This window comes from Rhea pennata, chromosome 2, assembly GCF_028389875.1.
Source record: "Rhea pennata isolate bPtePen1 chromosome 2, bPtePen1.pri, whole genome shotgun sequence".
NCBI classification, from domain to species: Eukaryota; Metazoa; Chordata; class Aves; order Rheiformes; family Rheidae; genus Rhea; species Rhea pennata.
Window position 1 is genome coordinate 111,775,351 of NC_084664.1, and position 19,255 is coordinate 111,794,605.

Below are 19,255 nucleotides of genomic sequence, written 5' to 3' on the forward strand. Positions count from 1 at the left end.
CTGGTGTGGGATCATCTTCCCTCTCCTTCCACCTCCCCTCCAGGTTCTCCAGGAGGGAGAAAATACCCTCTGCTTTGGCTGCTCTGTTATATCAGAGAATCAGATGCCCTGCCTTTTGAATACAACGGAAGGCAGTGGTGCTCCCCAGGCCCCGCAGTGCTTGCAGGTGCACTGGTCAGGGCGAGAGCGCTTAGTGGTGCGCAGCCGGTGGTAGGAAGAAGATGGCCTTCAAGCTGGCAGAAGCAGGAGCACAGAGGGTAATTATATGTACACTGCTGGAAGTATTTAACAGATAAATCCTGGCTTGTGCTAAATTTACTGCCATGGTAGTTACAAAGCCTCTGCCAATAGTATGTCCTTGGGAGTCTGCTCTTCATGGGCTCTGTTCTTTGGCCTAACACTTGCAAAGTGGTCTTCTGTGCCTTGTCTGTGGCACAGTCCTGCCCTATCAAGCGAGTCAGGCTTCAACGCTTTCTGCAGGATTTACATGAGTAACTGTTTGGGTTTTCTTTAATTTACCTTCTTCTGCCGATTTTAGTTTAAGTATACAATACAAATTCATAAATGAATAAACTCTCTTCATTGAGTAATAGCACTTTCTTCAGATTACTTAGCATCTTAGTGGGATGAGTGCTTATAGACTTTTTACGTAAGTTACTGTTGAAGTTGTGAGCTGGAGAATAACATATGCAGGTTAATAGTGCATCCTTCCTCCTCTTCCTCTGTCTTTCCCTGTAGGGGTTTACCTGCTTTTTCAGACTAAGGCAACTTGTGATTCAGAACCTCAGCTACTTGATCGGTTGTTATTAGTGCCAACTCACAAGTAAACAGTGCTTGCAGTTTATTTTTGTAGAAATATTAATAGACTAAATTTAGAAATACTACAGTTTAAAAAAAAGAATTTTCCTACAGAATATACAAGTGAATCACAGTGAATGTAGCTGATGGGGAGGGGGAGAAGCTTTGATATAAAAGAACTGGTGACAAGCCTTCCTTTCTACCCCTAAAGGTGCTGCTTATCATTAATAATTTGGGAATCTTCTAATTCTGATGTGCTTCTTGCACATTACCAAGCAACTGGTGACCTGATTGCTGTGCATGTATCTCAAAGCACAAATTATCCTTCTGCATTATTTTATTTATAATGTCTAAACAAGATGTCTCTCTCTACTCATTTTGCTTCGTCCTGCCTCCTAAGCTCATTACCAAGAGACAACATATCTGAAAGCTTTTCCCACTCATTTGTTAGACTCTGCAAGGTTTTTAGAATGTTAATTTGCCGTAAGTGCAAATGGGAAGAAGAGGTTTTTAAATCATTATTTATGATTTGTTCACTGATGCTGTTATTGTAATACAAATATGGATGTAATGTTCTGCATCACAGATGATTATCCTGTCATCATGGTCCTGCCGTTTTTTACACATGCAAGTAACTTTATATATGTGATTAGTCCTGCTGAACTAGGAATAAGTTACACAATAGTCAAGAGCAGGATCTAGGCATATATTGATGTTATGATTACATTCTGTTTGTAAATTTACTATTTATTTTCAAATTATTAATATGTATTTAAATTTGATGAATTATTGAACATTAAAACCTAAAATATCCTATTCTGGTCCACTGAATTGAGTGTCATCTCTTTCCAGAATATTTTAGAATAATGAGCACACTTGATTGACAGACTTTAATCCTAGATAACAAAAAAATTCCACTTACTGATACTGAGACATTATATTTGTGTTACACCAATATTGTCCTTTCTTGTACTACAGGGCATTAGTTACCATGCAATTGATCTGTATTGTTATATTCTGACAGATTTCAGAAAAAATCTCTTCCATCCCCATGGCTGATGTCGTAGCTGTTTTCCTTACGTTCCCTGCCTGATAATACAGCAATGCTTTAATTTTTTTCCGGAATTTTACTACAGTAGTTCTAATGGCTTGCCAGCATTTAACAAGTGTGTAACGCACACGTTAGCAACAGTAACGTGTGTATACACGTACATCGCGTATGCGTGTAAGAGCTAAGCGCTTTCCTTGACCTGAACAACCTTTACTGAAACGCATGCGCGTGTTTCTGCTTTGCCGAAACACGGCTTGGTCATGCCTGCAGCCAGATCGCCGCGCGTTTTACTAACCCAGCTTTTTCATTTGACGCAGCTTCTCAGCAAAGGCGCTTTCAGACTTTACCTCTTTAAATGTTTGCTTTTAGCGTCAGTGAATGAAAACCATGAAATGTACATGAAGGATTCTGTGTCTGCTGCAGAGGTTGGTACTGGCCAGTACGCCACAACAAAGGGCATCTCGCAGACCAACTTGATAACCACTGTGACGCCCGAGAAAAAGGCAGAGGAGGAGAAGGACGACGAAGAGGGCAAGAAGAAGCGAGCAGAGGAGGTCACCCCCGTCGCCGCAACGCGCCATGACACGAAGGTAGAGTTTTGAGCGTGGGGGGCGGCGGGGGAGGTTGCTGGACTGAGCTGCCCGGAGAGTGCTCGGAGCAGCGCAGAGCTGGCAGACTGGGAGAAGAGGCCAAATTCAGTAAAAGAAAATAGAATATACAGGGTTGTGTATTATGTGTATACGTGTGCCTCGAATCGGTATTTTTATAGTTCTTTTACATTTCGTATGATGTTGTAAAAGTCCCCTCCTGCCTTGGACTTTTTGTTGAAAAGTAAATCCATTTAATGACCAATGCATTTTTTCTTTTCCGTAGCATTCAAAAGCTCTTTAAAAAATTTCCAAAAGTAGCCTGGAAGCACACACCTTACTCTTTTGGTCTTCAGATGTATTTTGGCTTTAGTATGGGCTTTATGTTTTGGGGTTTTTGTTTTTCTTTTTTTTCTGATAGACAGAAATATTTTGCTGCCCTCCTTATATGTAGCTGTGTGCTTTAAACTACTGTATTTTTCTCATTTGCTTCTGATAGCAGTATATTTCCCTGCATTTATTCAATGAGCACTTTTTGCTATTAGCTTTGGGGTATTAATATATTATGATACGCTTTTCTTCTGGCTTACAAAAGTATTTGCTTCCTTCTTTTGAAGCTTTGCATTGAAGAAAACTGTTTTTATTGTTGGTTCTCTATTCAGCTGTTCAATTTGATTTGTCAGTTGCTGCTTCCAGTCCCTGCCCCACCACACACACACACACGGCTGTGAATTACCTCTGCTGTGTTACTGAGATGGGATGAATCAAACAGAGGAACAGAAAAAATGATGGTGAAGAGGAATTAGAATAGAATCCCAAAAAATTGGGTGTAAAATGTCCTCTGTTTCTTTTACATAGAGGAGGAAAAAAAAAAAAAAAGGATAGGAAATGTTGAATGAACAGTATCATTCAAAAAGTGGGATGCTGTGGAATGCATTTGCTAAAGACTAAGTTTTATCCTGTTAATTTATGAGGAAAAAAACTTGGTGTGTACTTTTATACCCACAAAACTGATTATGAGTGCATATTTTAGAGCCTGAACTTCTAACCATGTGACTTGAGGCCACAATTAGTAATAATTACAGGTGCAAGTCCTAAAATAAGAGCTGCAGTTATGGTACAGAAATTCAGAAACCAATTGAAAATTGCACTGAAGAAAAGATTTTCTTTTGAAAGTAATGGACCATAACTGTAACATTGAAAAAAAAAAATAACTGGAGTCTCCTTGAAAGAAGAGTAATAGTTTGTGCATGGAAGAACATTGACAAAAAATCAAATATGCAGAAAATATCCATTAGAAACTGATTCTGTTCCAACTGTTTGTTGATTTAGGGTAGTAGAAAGGCTTAGCTGCATTTCAGAGGTCATCTGCTCCTTATATATGGCTAAAAATAACCAAAAATATTTTTAGAAGGATATTGTGATGGTACTTTAAGAGCACAAATCAGTGACTGTTACCCCCCAAAATGAGGTTTCTGTTTACACCTGCAGTTAGCAGAGCTTCAGTTCCATAAGCGCATAAAGATCTTAGCCCTCTTCCATTGGGTCTGCTGGTTATCTTGTCATCTATTATAAAGAGAACAGAGTCTAGAGAAACACGGAGCAAATTTGAAGCCAAAATCCTCTTTAGGAATGTATAAACTTTCTGTGTAGATTTTCAGCTTTTTCACTCAGACATTTTTCACTTGATTTATCATTATGTATTTAAACACCAGACGTTGTTCTAAAAATTAATGCTGCAAATATGTGAGATAAGTGAATAGGCCATATTAGCAAAGAAGAAGTGTACTTCGTTGGTCCTTTGCCTTTATAATATAAAGAAAAGTTTTGTGCATTTAGCTCACAGTGCTGTGATGCTGTTGGCATTAAATTTCAACTTGAGGTTACTGCATTAAGCCATAAAAAAAAATCATAGGAAGTTTGACATTAGGTTTGGTTTTGTTGTTAAGCTGTGGAATACATATTGCCTGATGCAATTCTTTTTTTTTAATGTTCTGCCTAGGGAAGAGAGAGCAGGAAAATATTAAGGGGAGGGGAAGGAACTCTTCTGTGTAACCATTTGGCTTAAATCCTACTCCTACTGTTAATGTACCTGGTAAAGATTAGGCTTAGTAACTAACTGGCATTTGTGGAACTTGTGTCTAGAGCTGAGGCCACTCGTTGGCCCGGATTCTGCACCAGCTTGTACAAACAAATACTGTTTTGGCTCTGAAGGAGCTCCAAGCGTAAATGCAAGTGAAATGTGTTTTATATTCTCATCAGGAAGGCGAGTGGCGGAGCAGTTCAGGTAGTTACGGTTTGGTCGTGGAGCCAGTGCATCGCTCTAGCTAATGTAACCTCAGCTGACTTTGGCCCAGATGTCTAAAATGCCTGAGTGTTGTGACAGGTCTGTTGTACTGAGGCATTTTAGTAGCAATTGTTGTTGTTTTGCTTCTAAAAATAAGTGGTGGCTGCCTGCTAGGAGCATGTTAGTTTTACAGTAAGTTAGTACAGTGCCTCCTCCTTCCGCCTTGTCTCCCTGTTTGTCCCTTCTTGCCCCTGCATAATCTTAAAGATCTGTTGAAGGCCTGCTAACACTACGTTGAAGCAAATCCTGGTTGTTGGTAGTTGATATTCTTTGCATTGCAGTAAAACTTTTAGTGAAAAGCTTGGGGTTACATTTTCAACCCTTCATTGTGGATTCATTTCAGATTACTTTTTTGCCTCTAACTTACGGCTAAAAAGTCACTTTGCAAAGACAAAATCTGAGGAAGTTGGCAGTGTACGGCGTCGGGGCCGAATCTGCCGGGCTGGCGGTCAGGCCCCTTCCCCATTCGCAGCAAGGGCATGCCAGAAAAGCTCAGCCCCCTTTCCCTGGCACGTTCCTGAGTGCCGCCGGCCCCGCCGGGGCTTGCCAAGGAGCGCCGTCGCAGACGCGGCAGCCTGCGCCACACATAGCAGCAGGAGCAGGAGGTGCAACTAGTTGGTGAATAGAGTGGAATGGTAGAGGAGGTAGGTACAATTAATTTGAGTAGTTTTAGGACATCGCATTCTGTTTAATATCATTACGGAGGAATTGGGGCACCTCCTGCTTTAAAATCCTTGGGGTTTTAATTATTCTGACTGAGGCTTTCCAAGGCATAGGTGGAAAGCATCTGCCACTCGCTGTCTCCGAAAATCTCTCCTTGACTTGTGTCAAGTGCGGGTATTAGGACTATGTTGCCCTGTTTCTTTGTTGTTGTCCATGTAATTCATGTTTGAAAGTGCCTTATGATCTGAAACAAGCTTTACAAAAGTGAAAATTGGCAGCATCTGAATTTCCACACAGGGCCACAAGGATTTTTGATTTAAACCATGTAATGCAGATGTCTAGACAAATGTTGAATGAAGAAGTTGCCTTTTGTAAGCTCTTACCACTATTCACTAATACCTGCGGTGCGCAGCATGGGAGCGTGCAACATTTAACTCAGCGAAAAGCTATGATGTTAAAATAATGTTTAAAATAACACATATATATATATACATATATTTATCATCACGGAAGAAAGTTAACTAATTACAGTTTTCTTTTTGTCCTTTTGCTTTTGCACCTTGTTTGCTGCTCTTCTTCTGTCACCAGCCATCTTTGCTTGGCACTGACTCATTCCCGCCCTCCCCATCCTCCCTGTGTGGTGGTCCCCATGCGTCTTCAGCAAAGCTGCGCAGGAGATGCAAGGAGAGCACTCGAAAATCAGTAGGTTGTGAGTCACCTAAAGAGAGTGCTCAAAAGCACGGTGAGTCAGACCTGGACTCTGACAGAAAAGGGAGAGTGTGCTCTGCTGAACAAGACATGGCTTTTGGCTATAAGCAGAAAGCTGGCAAAGGTGGAACGTTGTTTTCCTTCTCCTTGCAACTTCCAGAGTCATTCCCTTCTCTCCTGGATGACGACGGCTACCTGTCGCTCCCTAACCTCTCCGAAACCAACCTCCTGCCTGCCAGCGTGCAGCATTACCTTCCCATCCGCTCTCCCTCCCTCGTGCCTTGCTTCCTCTTCATCTTTTTCTTTCTGCTCTCTGCCTCTTTCTCAGTGCCATATGCCCTCACTCTCTCCTTCCCTCTGGCTATGTGCCTCTGCTACCTGGAGCCCAAGGCGGCCTCCTTGAGTGCCTCACTTGCCAATGACCTGAGTGACAGTTCAGAGGAAGAGGTGTGTACCTCGGCATCGAACACACTCTTTTTCGTGTTCAGTGCTTCAGTCCTAACCAGTGTTAGAATGCTGCAATAGTGGTCCTACTTTCAGAGCCTCATTTCTGTCTGTGCTGATATGTTAGATGGGTTTTTTGGGGGGGGGGTCTTTTTTTTTTCTTTTCCTTTTTCTTCTTTTCTCGTGTTGGGAGTACAGTTTGGGACCCAGGGTTAGGCACAACACTGTGTGTAAGTGACTTGGTTCAAACTGTGTCAGCTGGTATGGATTGATCTGCACTAAACAAATTGCCGCTCATCAGCTTTAAAGTATTGCATCTGGACCCACCAAGATCTTTCTTTTTTTCTACCAATTTATCCTTGAGTTTGTTAGAACAGTTCTCTCAATAGTTGGGAATTAAGCACAATTCATGCATAGTTTTATGCAGCCATATGTGTGTGTGTGTGTGTGTATATATATATATATGCATATTTTTTCATCTATCTAGGCAATTATAATGAGCACTTTTACCAGCTTCAGGATGTTCAAAATTCAGGCAGGATCAGCATTTTGCAAGGAGCCGTCAATTGTAGCACAAGCCCAAATAAGGCTTTCTGATCCAGCAAAACCTGCATCTGGATTTTATGCCTTGATCCCATCTCTGCTGCAGATTAAATGGGTTTTCCATATTCAAATCTGCCATAGCAGTGAGTGTTTAGATTGGGACAGCTGTTTTGCAGCTGTTACAGGAGCACAGCACTTAGGCCTCCTTAGTGATTGCAGTGTTAAACTAGCGCTGCCAAAATTAATGCCTCAAGTCACTAGGGTTATCACAGGCAGATAAACCAGCTGCAGTGGCAGAAATAGTCCATAGTGCTTGTAAGAACGATGGCTGTAATAAAATATCCAGAAGAGGAAAGAGGAACAAAGTAACCGGTATCTCTGTTTTGCTGGTGTCTGATTACTCTTTGTTGACAGAATAAAATAGTGAGTCCATCCTTTTTTTTTTTCTTTCTTTTTTTTTTTTTTTTTTTTTTTTTCATTTTCAAATGCACAGATTAGGTTTTGCTTTTTGTAAAAACATAAGATAATTGCAGACCAGCTGGCCATTTGTAATAAGCTATACAGGCCACTTGTGCATGCCATTGCAGTAGTTGTCTTCAATAAATATCTTGTGCATCTAAACTTCTATGAAATCTGCCCCTGTAGTTTTTATAAGATTTGGTGCAGGATTTCATTTCTTTTATGGAATGCCAAAAGTTGCATCAGTTTAATCTTGTAAAAACATTTTCTTCAGATGCTTTTGGCTCTGTAATGCTTAAAAAATAAATCGTATTTAATGCGATTTCTGATAAAAGGCATCCAAAATTATGCTGTCTCGTTTCATGTCCTCATTTTGAGTTAACATTTATGTCTCAATTTACATTAGCTCTGCATTTGGATTAATCTAACCACAATAACAGTATTAACACAGTGCCAGCTCCAGAGGCAATAGAGAGACAGTGTTTACGTTACGCATTTGTCTGTTCTTCTTTCAGAAGCAAGCACTTCTTTTTGTAGCTGAGTTAACAAGTATTGAGCATAAAAATATATGAAGTAAGCTTTTTTTGGTGTAGCTTTTTCACAATGGCGATTACTCTGGCAGTGCTTCCTGGCAGACAACACAGACTTGTGCCTAATCCAGGGGGTATTTCTTGTTCAAAATATTGCATGAAAGTTACTATGTTTTAAACTTGGGCATGTCTGCATTACATTGGCAAAACAAATCACAGCAGTTACGATCTCAAGCTAGAGGACGTGCAGCCAAAGCTTCCGCCTCCGAGGAGAGCTGCCCTCCCTTCCTCGCGAATCCCCTTGCCTGCCCGCGAGCACGAGCAGCTGCGAATTGCGCTGCGGCTGCGGCTGGTCTCTGACTCGAGCCCGGCCTTTCCTGCTCTCCGCTCTTCAGGAAACCCACCTTGCTGAGCCCCTTAATTCCCCACCGCCTGCTCTGCGCTAACCACAGATCTTTATTGGACAAGTAACTCAGTACGCTGCCTTGTACTCCCTGGCTGGCGGTCAGCTTATTGGCAGACGTGTACGTCACTATGATGAGCTGAGTTTTACACCTCATTTAGGATTTCATTGCTGGTACGAGGAAAGAAATGCAACTCTGTTTTTCCTTTCCCCTTCAAATGGGCTTCCAGTTCACAGACGAGCGCACACAGTGTGATGCAGAAGGCACATGTGAGAGCTACTACTGGTGTCCTAAACTAATTTCATACCTCGTGTTGAGATCTGTTCTCCCTTGAGTGGGGCACCTGGAGGCAGTCTGTGCAAAGCCAGAATGTGTCCCCTTGTATTTCCTTAGGTTCTCTCTGTTTGTACCTTACTAGCTAACATTTCTACTGACTTTTCACTAATGTTTCCAACTTCAGCTTCTTGAAAGAATAGTCTACGCCAAACTCAAGTGTTAACAGTGCCTTAACATATATCCTTTAATTCCTTTTAAACACCTAGATTCGTTAATTCCTCTTTTCTTTGGTAAGATTGGAGTGAAAATACATAGTTTTTTTTTATATTGCCATACCTTTACAAATTATTTTGTTTACAATATTATAAAGACATGAGGTTCTTTGCTAATAAACAGTTTTCAGAGAAGCATTTTGTAACATTGTAATGAAAGCAGTTTGACTCATGCTGTAGGCTATTTTGGAAGTATAGTTTCATACAAAAGTAAAAATGGTCTGTCCAGTCAGTGGTTATTGCTTGGAAAACTGCATATAACTTGCTTTCGTGCACTTACACAATAGTTCATAATGCCTGCTTATTCTTCAGCCTGTCATACAAGTATGTGTATTACTCAAAGGAAGAATGATAGCGAATAAAGCAATGAAAAAATACCCAAAAAGCATTTTTATGAAACATTCAGTTGTCAGAAAATGACAGAAGATAGGAAATTCAAAGTTAAGACTGATACTCCATCCGTACTTTACAGTATGTTGCCTTTCTCTCTTGCTTCCTATCGATGTGATTTGAGGATGAGATGTATTGTCCTAGCTTTAAATTACCTGCTTATGTTACATTAGATTATCTAAAGAAGACAGAAAATCACTAATCAAAAAAGAGCTTTCACTGATGTTAAAACAAGCAGTATGTGCCAATTTGAAGCATTAGTGAGCATTTTCTTAATAGCTTTTAATAAGCTTGCATAACATCAAAAATAACAATTTGGGCCACCTTTTCACCCTGTAGTAACCTGCACTTGACTCTATATTTGTTGAAACTTAACCCTCTATATTAAAAAGCTCTGAATGATGCCGATGGTTCTACCAGAGCAAAGTAGGAATAGATTAGTCTGTGCAATGCTGTGCTTTGTTTCATTTCTATCACTTGTACCTAGTAAGTGTTGTGTGGGGGAGGGAGTTCCTTTGTTTTTCTCCTGGTTTTATCCATATTTTTAATTGGAATGAGAACTATTTCGGTTCTTCTAATGACAGTTTTGTTTCATTTAAATATCAGTAGCAATCAGCTGCTCTCATTGAAACCAAGTGGGATTTGAGCCTTACCATTTCTCTATAGACAGACTGTAGATGCCTGGGTGTATGGTTACTTGAATTCCTTGGTAATGCAGACAGCCTCACAGTGTATACATGTGGAGACAAGAACAACTTCTGTACAAATGAGGGGCTGAAAGTCAGGTGACTGTTAAAGTAGCCTTTAAAAAAAAAAAATCTTTCCCCCCTCAAACACTGCAGTAATGTCTATTGGCCAGAACAAATAATTTGATAAACAGTATTCTTTACAAAAAATTATGGGAGGAAAAGTTTGTTTAGAAAAAAAAAATAGCAGGGATTTTCTACATTTTTTTAAGCCACCTGTCTTTCTTAAGAAAAAAATCTACTGATCAAATAACACTTTCCCAGTAATGTTTTGTTTGGCTTATAAAGTTGCTGCAGTAAAGCCATATACTGTGTACAGTACGCCTGGAGTCTTCCTCTGAGTCTGTTCTGTTTACTAATACAGCATTTTTATTTTGCTTCTTTAACTCGTGCGTGGTTTGAAAAGCAATGCTAAAGCAGCTCACAGGGGTGTAGGCTTAGCAGTTCCCGCTGTGGCCTGCGTGTACTGATGAGATGGGTTTATTCTTTATTGCTGCCTGCCTGCTGGGACCTGCTTACTTGGGTAACAAACTAGACTGACAGTGAGCAGACGGATACCGCAGCCGACGGTGAGACCACTGCCACCGAGGTTTGTACAGTCGCCCGCACGTGGCTATCGGCGGGTCGCGCGTTCAGCGTCATCTCGTGCCGACCCTCTGCGTCCGTGCTAAACTGCATGTCTCCGCTTGCGGTTTGGGATCCTGCTCTGCGCGCACGGGTGCACGTGTGCAAGCACCCGCGCTTGGTTTGATGAGTTACATTTTGAACGTTCAACTCTAGATTCATTTTATTTGTGGCCTTTCTGGAAATCTGCCAGGCTCGGAGGGAGGCAGAAGGTAGCAGCGGCCCCCAAACCAACGCTGCTTACCTGGACCATCATGCTGTCAGGCTGTTCTGGGTTTTTCTTTCAATAGTTTATTTGTTTTTAAAATAGGCAGCCTGTTTGAGAGAGAGGGGGAAAAAGAAGTAAAACACAGTTTTCAGATTTTCTGAAAAGAGGTATTTCCAGAATATAAATACCTAAGGTTTTGCCTCGAATATAATTTCATGTATCACCTTCATAAATGCATGTAGTGTCCAACAGTAGCCCAGATACTGTCTTCAGGGAAGGAACATAAAAAAATCTGTGATTTTCTTTGCACCAAAACCTCAATGTGGTCTGTAAGCTGAACAAGCAAATTCAACCCTGTGCAACTCAAGCAGAGCATGTATAATGCTTTCATAATTAATATGGTTGCAGCTGCAAACATGAGCTGAATTTGGTCCGACATGTGGTAGAAGGCACAGTCTTACTACAAATACTACTGTAGGCTTTCAGTATGATCTCATTAATATTTCAAGCGGGTAAAAATATCATCAAGAAAGAATCCTCTGTGTGATGTGCTGGGACAGTTCGTCCTCAGCTGTAAGCACAATAGGTTTGAACTGAGTTGTGAAATAGTCAACAGATAAAAGAATTGCCCGTGGAATATTTGATTAAGACTATATTAAAAAACAACAGTAAAATAGTGGCACAAGCTTGAAAGAACCCAAATGGAGCAACAGCAAAATGTCTCTAGAGACTAGTCTAGCATACAGAATGCTTTGAAGTGCCTCTTGCTCTCTGTTACTTCAAGCTTTGAGGCATAGAGAAAGTAATATATTATCCTAAAACCACAACTGTTTATTAAATGTTCAGTTTATTAAGCAAAAATGCATATCTGCCATCTTTATTTTAGGAGAGAAGATTTTGGGACCTCAGTTTCCCTTATGGAGACCTGATTTTCAGAAAGCATGGTATATTTGCCACCTGAAAATTAAACTGTGGCAAAATTCAGCACTGTTTTTGAAAATTTGAGCTCAAGCGAACGTGTTGTGTGCAATTCCAGAAGATTACCCCTGCAGATAGATCCTGAAAGACAGACTAAATATGAAATTAATTTATATAAATACAGAAAGGGACTGAGGTTACGGAAAGAGCATTTTAAGCAAATAAAATATGCTTTATTCTGTAGAAAGTGTTGCACGTTGTTTACACTTGGTGAGTGTATACAAGACTCTGCCTGTTGGCCCAGCAGATGTCATGTTTAAACTTCAGGATCATGGAGGTCTGAAGAATTTGCTATTGCCATTCGATCCTAAACCATTGGTAATTTGAGTGAGAGGGTCCAACTGCTACTCCTCAAATAGTTGGAGGATCTTTGAAAATTGAGTGCACCAATGTTTTTTGTAGAAAGAAAATTTTTAATACTCCTTGGTTCAAAAATAAAAATTTGAAAAAAAGGAGACGTGTTTTGAATTAGGAAAAGCGTGCAAAGTCAATTAATGTGTATACTCATTCCTTTTAATCCCTAAATATAGAGAAAATATGTTCTTAACATAGTGTGTTCGACTGATCATTTTTTGTAAGTCTTCTGTAATATGAATGGGTAAGGGTTTTTCCTTTTTCTTATGCTGGCAGTCGGATCAAGAGGAGGATGGAGATCTAAAGGCACAGGTACAGAAAAGAAACTCCCAGATGTTACTAAATTGTCTATCTTGAAGGTGTTCATATCTCTCAGCATGCTATTGTCAGTTCTCTGTGAAGAAATGTGTAGAAACAGCATTTTTTTACCCTTTCAATACTGTGTCCCTTACCTTTCCCTTTCTTTTTCACTTCTTTCAGAATAGTCTGATTAAGCGAATACAGGGTGAAAATGTGTATGTCAAACATAGTAATCTTATGTTAGAGGTTGGTATTGGTATATAGCAGTGCATGTGCGTACGTGTGTGTTAGTTTTTAGTGGTAAACCTGTGAATCTGCACTATGATGCATGAACTGTGTATTCCCACCTGCTAATAAATTAAATATGTATTTTTTCTTAGATTATTTCACTACCTAGTTCTTTAAATACATATATTTATATGCGTGCGCGTATGTGTGTGTGCATCCACGCGCATATGTGTGTGTGTTTGAAGCCTCTTTATCAGGTGCAAATTATAGTGATATGGATAAACTCTAAGAGTATTTTTATATGCACTTTATGAGATATGCTGTGCTGTTATTTTCAAAATATCACATTTTCACAGAGTGTTGTGTTAGTTTTGTGCTCCCTGGCTCCCTAAGATGTTACTTTCTTCTTTACTAACACGCTTATGTGTTTTGCCTCTAAAATTTGGGTGGCTTAAGATGTATAACAAACTGCTATTTTTTTTTAATTATCTAGGACCTAGACAAAACCCAAGAAGATTTGATGAAACATCAGACTAATATAAGTGAGCTGAAACGAACCTTCTTGGAAACCTCCACAGAAACCTCTGTGTCCAATGAGTGGGAGAAGAGGCTTTCCACATCTCCAGTTCGACTTGCAGCAAGGCAAGAGGACGCTCCTATGATTGAACCACTAGTGCCTGAAGAGGTCAGTGCGATCTGAAGGGTTTTTATTTGTGTATTTGTTTTCACTTATAGTAGCTCTGAGTAGGTGCTAGAGGCCTCCCCGTACTCCCGTCAGAGTGGGCAGGTATTCCTATTTCTTAGGACTCAGGCTTTAGCAGGCAGTTTAGAGCAAATTATTTGCCCAGGGAAGAGCAGATAGTTTGTATATCGTTGTAGTACAGAATTCACTGGAAGTGGCATGGCAGAATTGGGTCTTTATAAGGGTGCAAAGTATGCGCTTCATTACAGTGGGCTTCGGTGAACTTGGGGAAGTTCAGCCACGCGTGAAAGAAAACATGAAGGTGATTGAGAGAAAATTTAAATAGTGGTGACTGTGGTTGGGAGCAATGGCACAGCAGGGCAGATGGAGTACAATACAAAGCTTGACAAGAAAATACAGAGCAAAGGTAGAATTGTGTAGGTTTTTGAAGATGGAGAAGAAATAATTATGATAACTAGAGTTACTTTTTCAATTCTGTAGGGGAATAACACTTGCTGTAGTCTGCTAGATAACTTTTCATTGAAGACCCAGCGCTGGTTGTTACTGAGTGTGTGCATTTTCATGCAGAGTGTGCATGAAAGAATTTTTCTTGCTGTGTATTCTGAAATGTTTGCAAGAAAACTTCCCAATCAAAATGCTTTTTCTTACCTAGCTTGTGGGTAAGTAATGAGATACAGAGCTAGGAGTATTACATTAATGTTATGTAATTGGAGAGGTTCAGAAAAAGAGGAGCATCTCTTGGTAAAATCCAGTGGAGCAAACTGAAATCTGCTGTGTATGGCCTGCATGAAGATGAATTGTTTTATTCTGATGTGGATGTCATGTTCTGCCTCTCAGGAACTATCTTAATGATTGTTACTTGGTTTTAGCATTACAGACCAACAGATATTCACAAAATTTGCTTCTGCCATCCTCGTGATGATGTAATATTGTAAAGAGTGCAGCAAAAATTGACTGAAAATTATAATTCAAAAGAGACTTCAACTTTCCCAGCATGAAAGCCTTCCTATCTTAGAGGCTGGCTTTGAAGACCCTTAGCTTTCTCTTACAGGGAAAGAGAATCCTTAGTGGGAGGCAGATAACATAGGTACCTACTCCTTCCTATTACAGTAAGGGATGTTGCCAAGAAAAAGGCCCCAGTTGCGCTCTTTCTGCATTATACCTATCTGTCCAGTGACTGATACTTGCATCTGACATGCGCTAGAATGGCCACCAGGTTGTATTAAAATAGCTGAAAAGCAGGCTCAGTGCCTGAAGATTACTTTGCAGGGAGAGCACTAGGAGTCCTAATGTTGCTCCTAGTTTCTTGTTCACGAATCACAATGAATCTTACAACTATGTTGGTTTGGTTCTAATTGAAAATAGGAATCTTCTTTTGCAAGAGTAAAATTCTAAGTGCAATAAAAAGTATTTAACAATTAAAGATAGAAAGAACTGTTGAAAAGGACTGGCTAGGTTGAAACAGAGAAGCACAACTAAAGCAACCTTGTAAGTCTCCTGAGTTATTACTGTACAAATTTAACAACAAACTTTTTATTAAAATGTACAAGCAGTAACAAAGCATTGCATAGAGTTAAGTAAGCTGTAACCTGGAGAAGCGCCAGGGACAAGAGATACAAGGGTACCTCAAGGGTATCTGATATCTTATCTTACTGGAAGAAAAGAATATGCACAAAGCAATATCTAGTTACTCTGTTTTATACTCATCCAAGTAAAATAGAGTTGTCCCACAGAATCTCATCCAAATAAAGGTGTTTCAGTGAAAAATGTGAATAAATATGAGTTATCATTGCCTCACTCTCAAGTGAGTTCTGGCCTTAAGGAATATCCTCGCTGTAGGTGACATCCAAGCATCCTTTCTGCCTCTGGCTGCAGTTTGTGTGTCTTGTTGAGAGAAGGTTTTGTTAGGAGAAGCTTAAGCCATATATAAGTCAAAATCATCATCTGCTAAGAAATCCAGAGGCAGTCCAGATATACAGCACTGAGATGTACAGCTTAATCAACTCAAAAATACAAACTTAACACAGAATTCCCTCTTTAAAAAATTGATTCAGTGCAGTTACACGTAGCCTTTTAAGATTAATATAATGAAACAAGAACAGAGGAGAAAAATACACCTTTTCAAACGGTATATTTGAGCATCTGACATATGTTTGTGTTTAGTCAGTTTGACCTTAAACCTGGAGAAATAATTTGTTTTTATTTAGTTATGCAAAGAACAGTTCTAAATATCTGACAGCTTCTCATAATGATGGCCAGATAAGTGCAGAGCATGGAAATCATCATATTAACAAACCCATTAATATTGTTTAGTCTGATCTGGATTGGATTAAACCATTCACTTTAAAAATAAAAAAATATATATTCAACTCATTGCAGTCAGTTAGGGGAAGTCTTTTCTCCCCTGCTCTGTCTAGTTTCTTGATGTTCTGTACCTTTCCTCAAATGTGTGAATATGTGGAGTGTATGTGTTTTCAGTAGTGCCCTATCATGCAAGTGCGTTTTATCCTCCCGGCCGTAGTACTTACATACGAATAGGTATTGCCAGCCCAGAAGCAGGGAGAATGGCAAAGAATATCTGACTGAGAAATATCTACACCTAGTCTCAACAGGCTTAGGGAATTGTCTTACATCTCCTCTACCAACTTTTTAACTTTCCCAGTTGTATCCTGTATCCTATAACATTTTAGGGGCACGGATGGGATAAATGGTTTTGATGTCTCATTAAAGAGGACAATATAGCAATATTTAGCTTGCTGCATGTGAAAAAGACTCTGATACTTGGTTTTTCAATGATAAGCCTTATACCCATAAGGAGAAAGGGAGATGTGAATTCTTTGCAGAGCATGTCCTCTGTCTGCTTCAACACAGAAGGCTGCAAAGGCTCAGAAAAGAGCGAAATCCTAGGTAAGGCTGAGTGAGCTGCTCTAGGCTATTGATGGAAGCCATGAAAGTTGGCATGGGAGACAGTTAAATGAACAATCCAAGATGAAATGGACACAGGACATCCACACCCGAATGTTATTAAGTTTTCTTACTAATGTTATTAAGTTTTCTTACTAATGTTATTAAGGTTTTCTTACTACCCAAACTTTATGCTCACATTTGCTTTGCATTCATCTGAATGTCCTGAACAGAGAGACAGTGATTTTCTTGGAAACCTCTTTGCTGTAAAATTATTCTGTTTAATTCTGTTTCCTAATTTAACATGCAATTAATAGTTTGTAGAGAAATACTGATGAGCTACTCTAAGTGTACTATATGCCCTTCATTTATTAAAACCACTTATTCCCCTGATACTTTCTTATTCATTAGACCAAAGAAGAAAGAGAAAAATCAGAAAAACTCATACTTTTGCAGAAGGGAGGTACTACATTCCTTGAATTGCAGGTAAAAACAAATCATATTTTCTTCAAACACAGTCAGATAGGCTAGCAATGATTTATTATTTTGTTATCTTTTTTCCTTTCCAAGTCACAACTTTTTTATTTTATTTTGTAATTTCCAAAGGCAGATATGATCTGGGGGCACGTTTCTGAGGAATGAGTATCCTCCAGAGCTTATGGCTACCTAATATTGATTGATTTCTCTACAAGTTACAAATCCACTTGCCCAGTACTGTTTGTGGATGCTCTTTGCAGTTGTGCATGCATTTCTAGCACAAGTCTAGAGAGAACATGAGAACATTACAATGAATGGGGCACTTCTGTCATTAGAATGAATTTCCCTTATACTGTCAACTGAATTCGGATTGTACTGAGTGATGGTGAACTTTGTATTCTTATTGGTTTTTCTATTAGCCAAGTGTGATAGAGAAGAAGCTACAGGAAGGAGAATCTGCTGGCACTTTGGTTACTTCTCATCAAATCATTATCCAGAAAAGTATACCATCTTCCGTAGAGGTTATTTTTAATTCATTTGATCTTATACTACCACATTTGCTTAGTTAAATACAGGAGTTATGGTCTTATGGTCAAATAACTAGACACTGATTGCATATTCAAAGCAAATCTCATAGCATATTCGCATATGGAGAAAGAAGGACAGCACATTATCAGACAGTGTCTTAATAATCTGGCATTTACTGTGCTGTACTATTAAATAATGCTAAAGGGAGTTGATTTTATTTAAATACAAGCAAAGAAATTCAGCACAGACTACAGCCACATGCAAATGCATACTGTTCTAAAACCTGATCAGAAGTGTATTTGTGACAACTGAGTTGAATGGGCTTATTTGGCCTATTTTTGTAACTTGAATTAGTTTTCAATTGTAGCATTATGAACCCTGTTGCGATATAGGATTTTAAACCTCAGGAAGATTCCAATAATTATTTAAATATACATTAAAATGCTACTGTGCTACAAATTACTACAGAAACAGTGTGACAAAAGTAATTTTTTGTGTGTCTCCATTATATGGGCCTGTAAGGGGAGGGGATCAGCAGAGTAAAACTTTGCCTAAGGTGAGGCTGTCTGTTTGATGACTGCTGTAAGAGTGGTAAAAGTTATTACATGTTTTCAAAAGAGGCAGCATTGATTTCTTGAAAGACTTCATATTTTAGTGTTCCTGAAATGTAGATAAACCTTTAGATATTCTAATTTAGCTTTTATATCTCAAATATAGGGCACTGAGGATTGGGTTGTTATAGACAGAGTACCCTCTGAGGTAGTTGATGATGAATCGAAAAAAAAAGTGGCATACAAAGTAGTGACTGTGAGCAGTAAAGCTGGCATTCCACCTGAGATATTAAAATCCAGTACCGTTCTAATGCAGAGCTTTGAGGACTTGGAAAGTGACATACAATCCAAAGAGGAGAATAAGCAGAAATTGTACACTCTAGGAAAGTCCTATGATACCGTTTCTGGGAAAATTGTAACCATGACAAGTAAAGTTAAAGAGGGAGAGAAACCAGTACAGCCTTCACTAGAAGCTTTTGAAAAAATGGAAAAAGAAGTGCAAGAATCTGTGAAAATCATTCCTGTAGTGGCCGAGTATGAGATCCTAGAGCCTGTCACTGATGAAAAAGCCGAGAGGGGAGCCGACGTGCAGAGCATGGAAAGGAAGCTGTCCGACACTTTAACACCTGTAAAGGAAGCAGTATCGCAATTGCAAAGTCCCAAAGATGAGAGTTTGAAGGAGGCACTGAAGATGGACCATGATTTGCAGTTGCATGGTACACTTGGAAGTTTGCAGCTTAGCAAAGCAGAAGAACACCTTGACAGCGAAGCTCTAAAGTCAGGGGCGTTTGTCCGGAGAGATAAGAGCTTGTCTGAGTGGAGATATTCCAGAGAACGGCCATTTACCATTGCTACTGCTCACTATATTACTGAATCGTCTGCATCAAAAATAGTGGTAACAAGTGGCTTTGACTTCATGCCACAGTTTAAAGATTAAAGCATGATTTCTTTTAGGCAATACCCTCACACCACCCTACCTTTCAGCTCTCTTGCTGCCTGGCTTTATCTTGACAGCGACCAACCCAGCTTTTTCTTTTTCTTTTTTTTTTCCTCATAATTTAAATCCGTACCACAGTCTAAAGCAGACATTATAAGGCTTTCAACCTTTCCGATTTGTTAAAGATCCATGTTACTGAAATGTAGTATTGCGCTGTGGCTTGTTAATCAAAGGAGAAGAGGTTT

The 19,255-nt window shown here is 39.5% G+C and overlaps 1 protein-coding gene across 12 annotated transcripts in view; it reads left to right on the forward strand.

Moving 5' to 3' along the window:
- The window catches only part of EPB41L3 (erythrocyte membrane protein band 4.1 like 3), a 134,543-nt gene that overhangs the window by 107,105 nt on the left and 8,183 nt on the right, over positions 1 to 19,255 (forward strand). For 2 of the 12 annotated variants that reach the window (XM_062570161.1, XM_062570160.1), the window contains exons 12-19: positions 2,219 to 2,439; positions 10,754 to 10,807; positions 12,659 to 12,694; positions 12,863 to 12,928; positions 13,404 to 13,595; positions 16,929 to 17,003; positions 17,414 to 17,515; positions 18,240 to 18,968. In XM_062570161.1, the coding sequence (XP_062426145.1) occupies positions 2,219 to 2,439; positions 10,754 to 10,807; positions 12,659 to 12,694; positions 12,863 to 12,928; positions 13,404 to 13,595; positions 16,929 to 17,003; positions 17,414 to 17,515; positions 18,240 to 18,968 (1,475 nt within the window). The remainder of the gene's footprint in view (positions 1 to 2,218; positions 2,440 to 10,753; positions 10,808 to 12,658; positions 12,695 to 12,862; positions 12,929 to 13,403; positions 13,596 to 16,928; positions 17,004 to 17,413; positions 17,516 to 18,239; positions 18,969 to 19,255) is intronic. The other 10 variants (XM_062570168.1, XM_062570169.1, XM_062570164.1 and 7 more) reach the window with 9 other exon arrangements.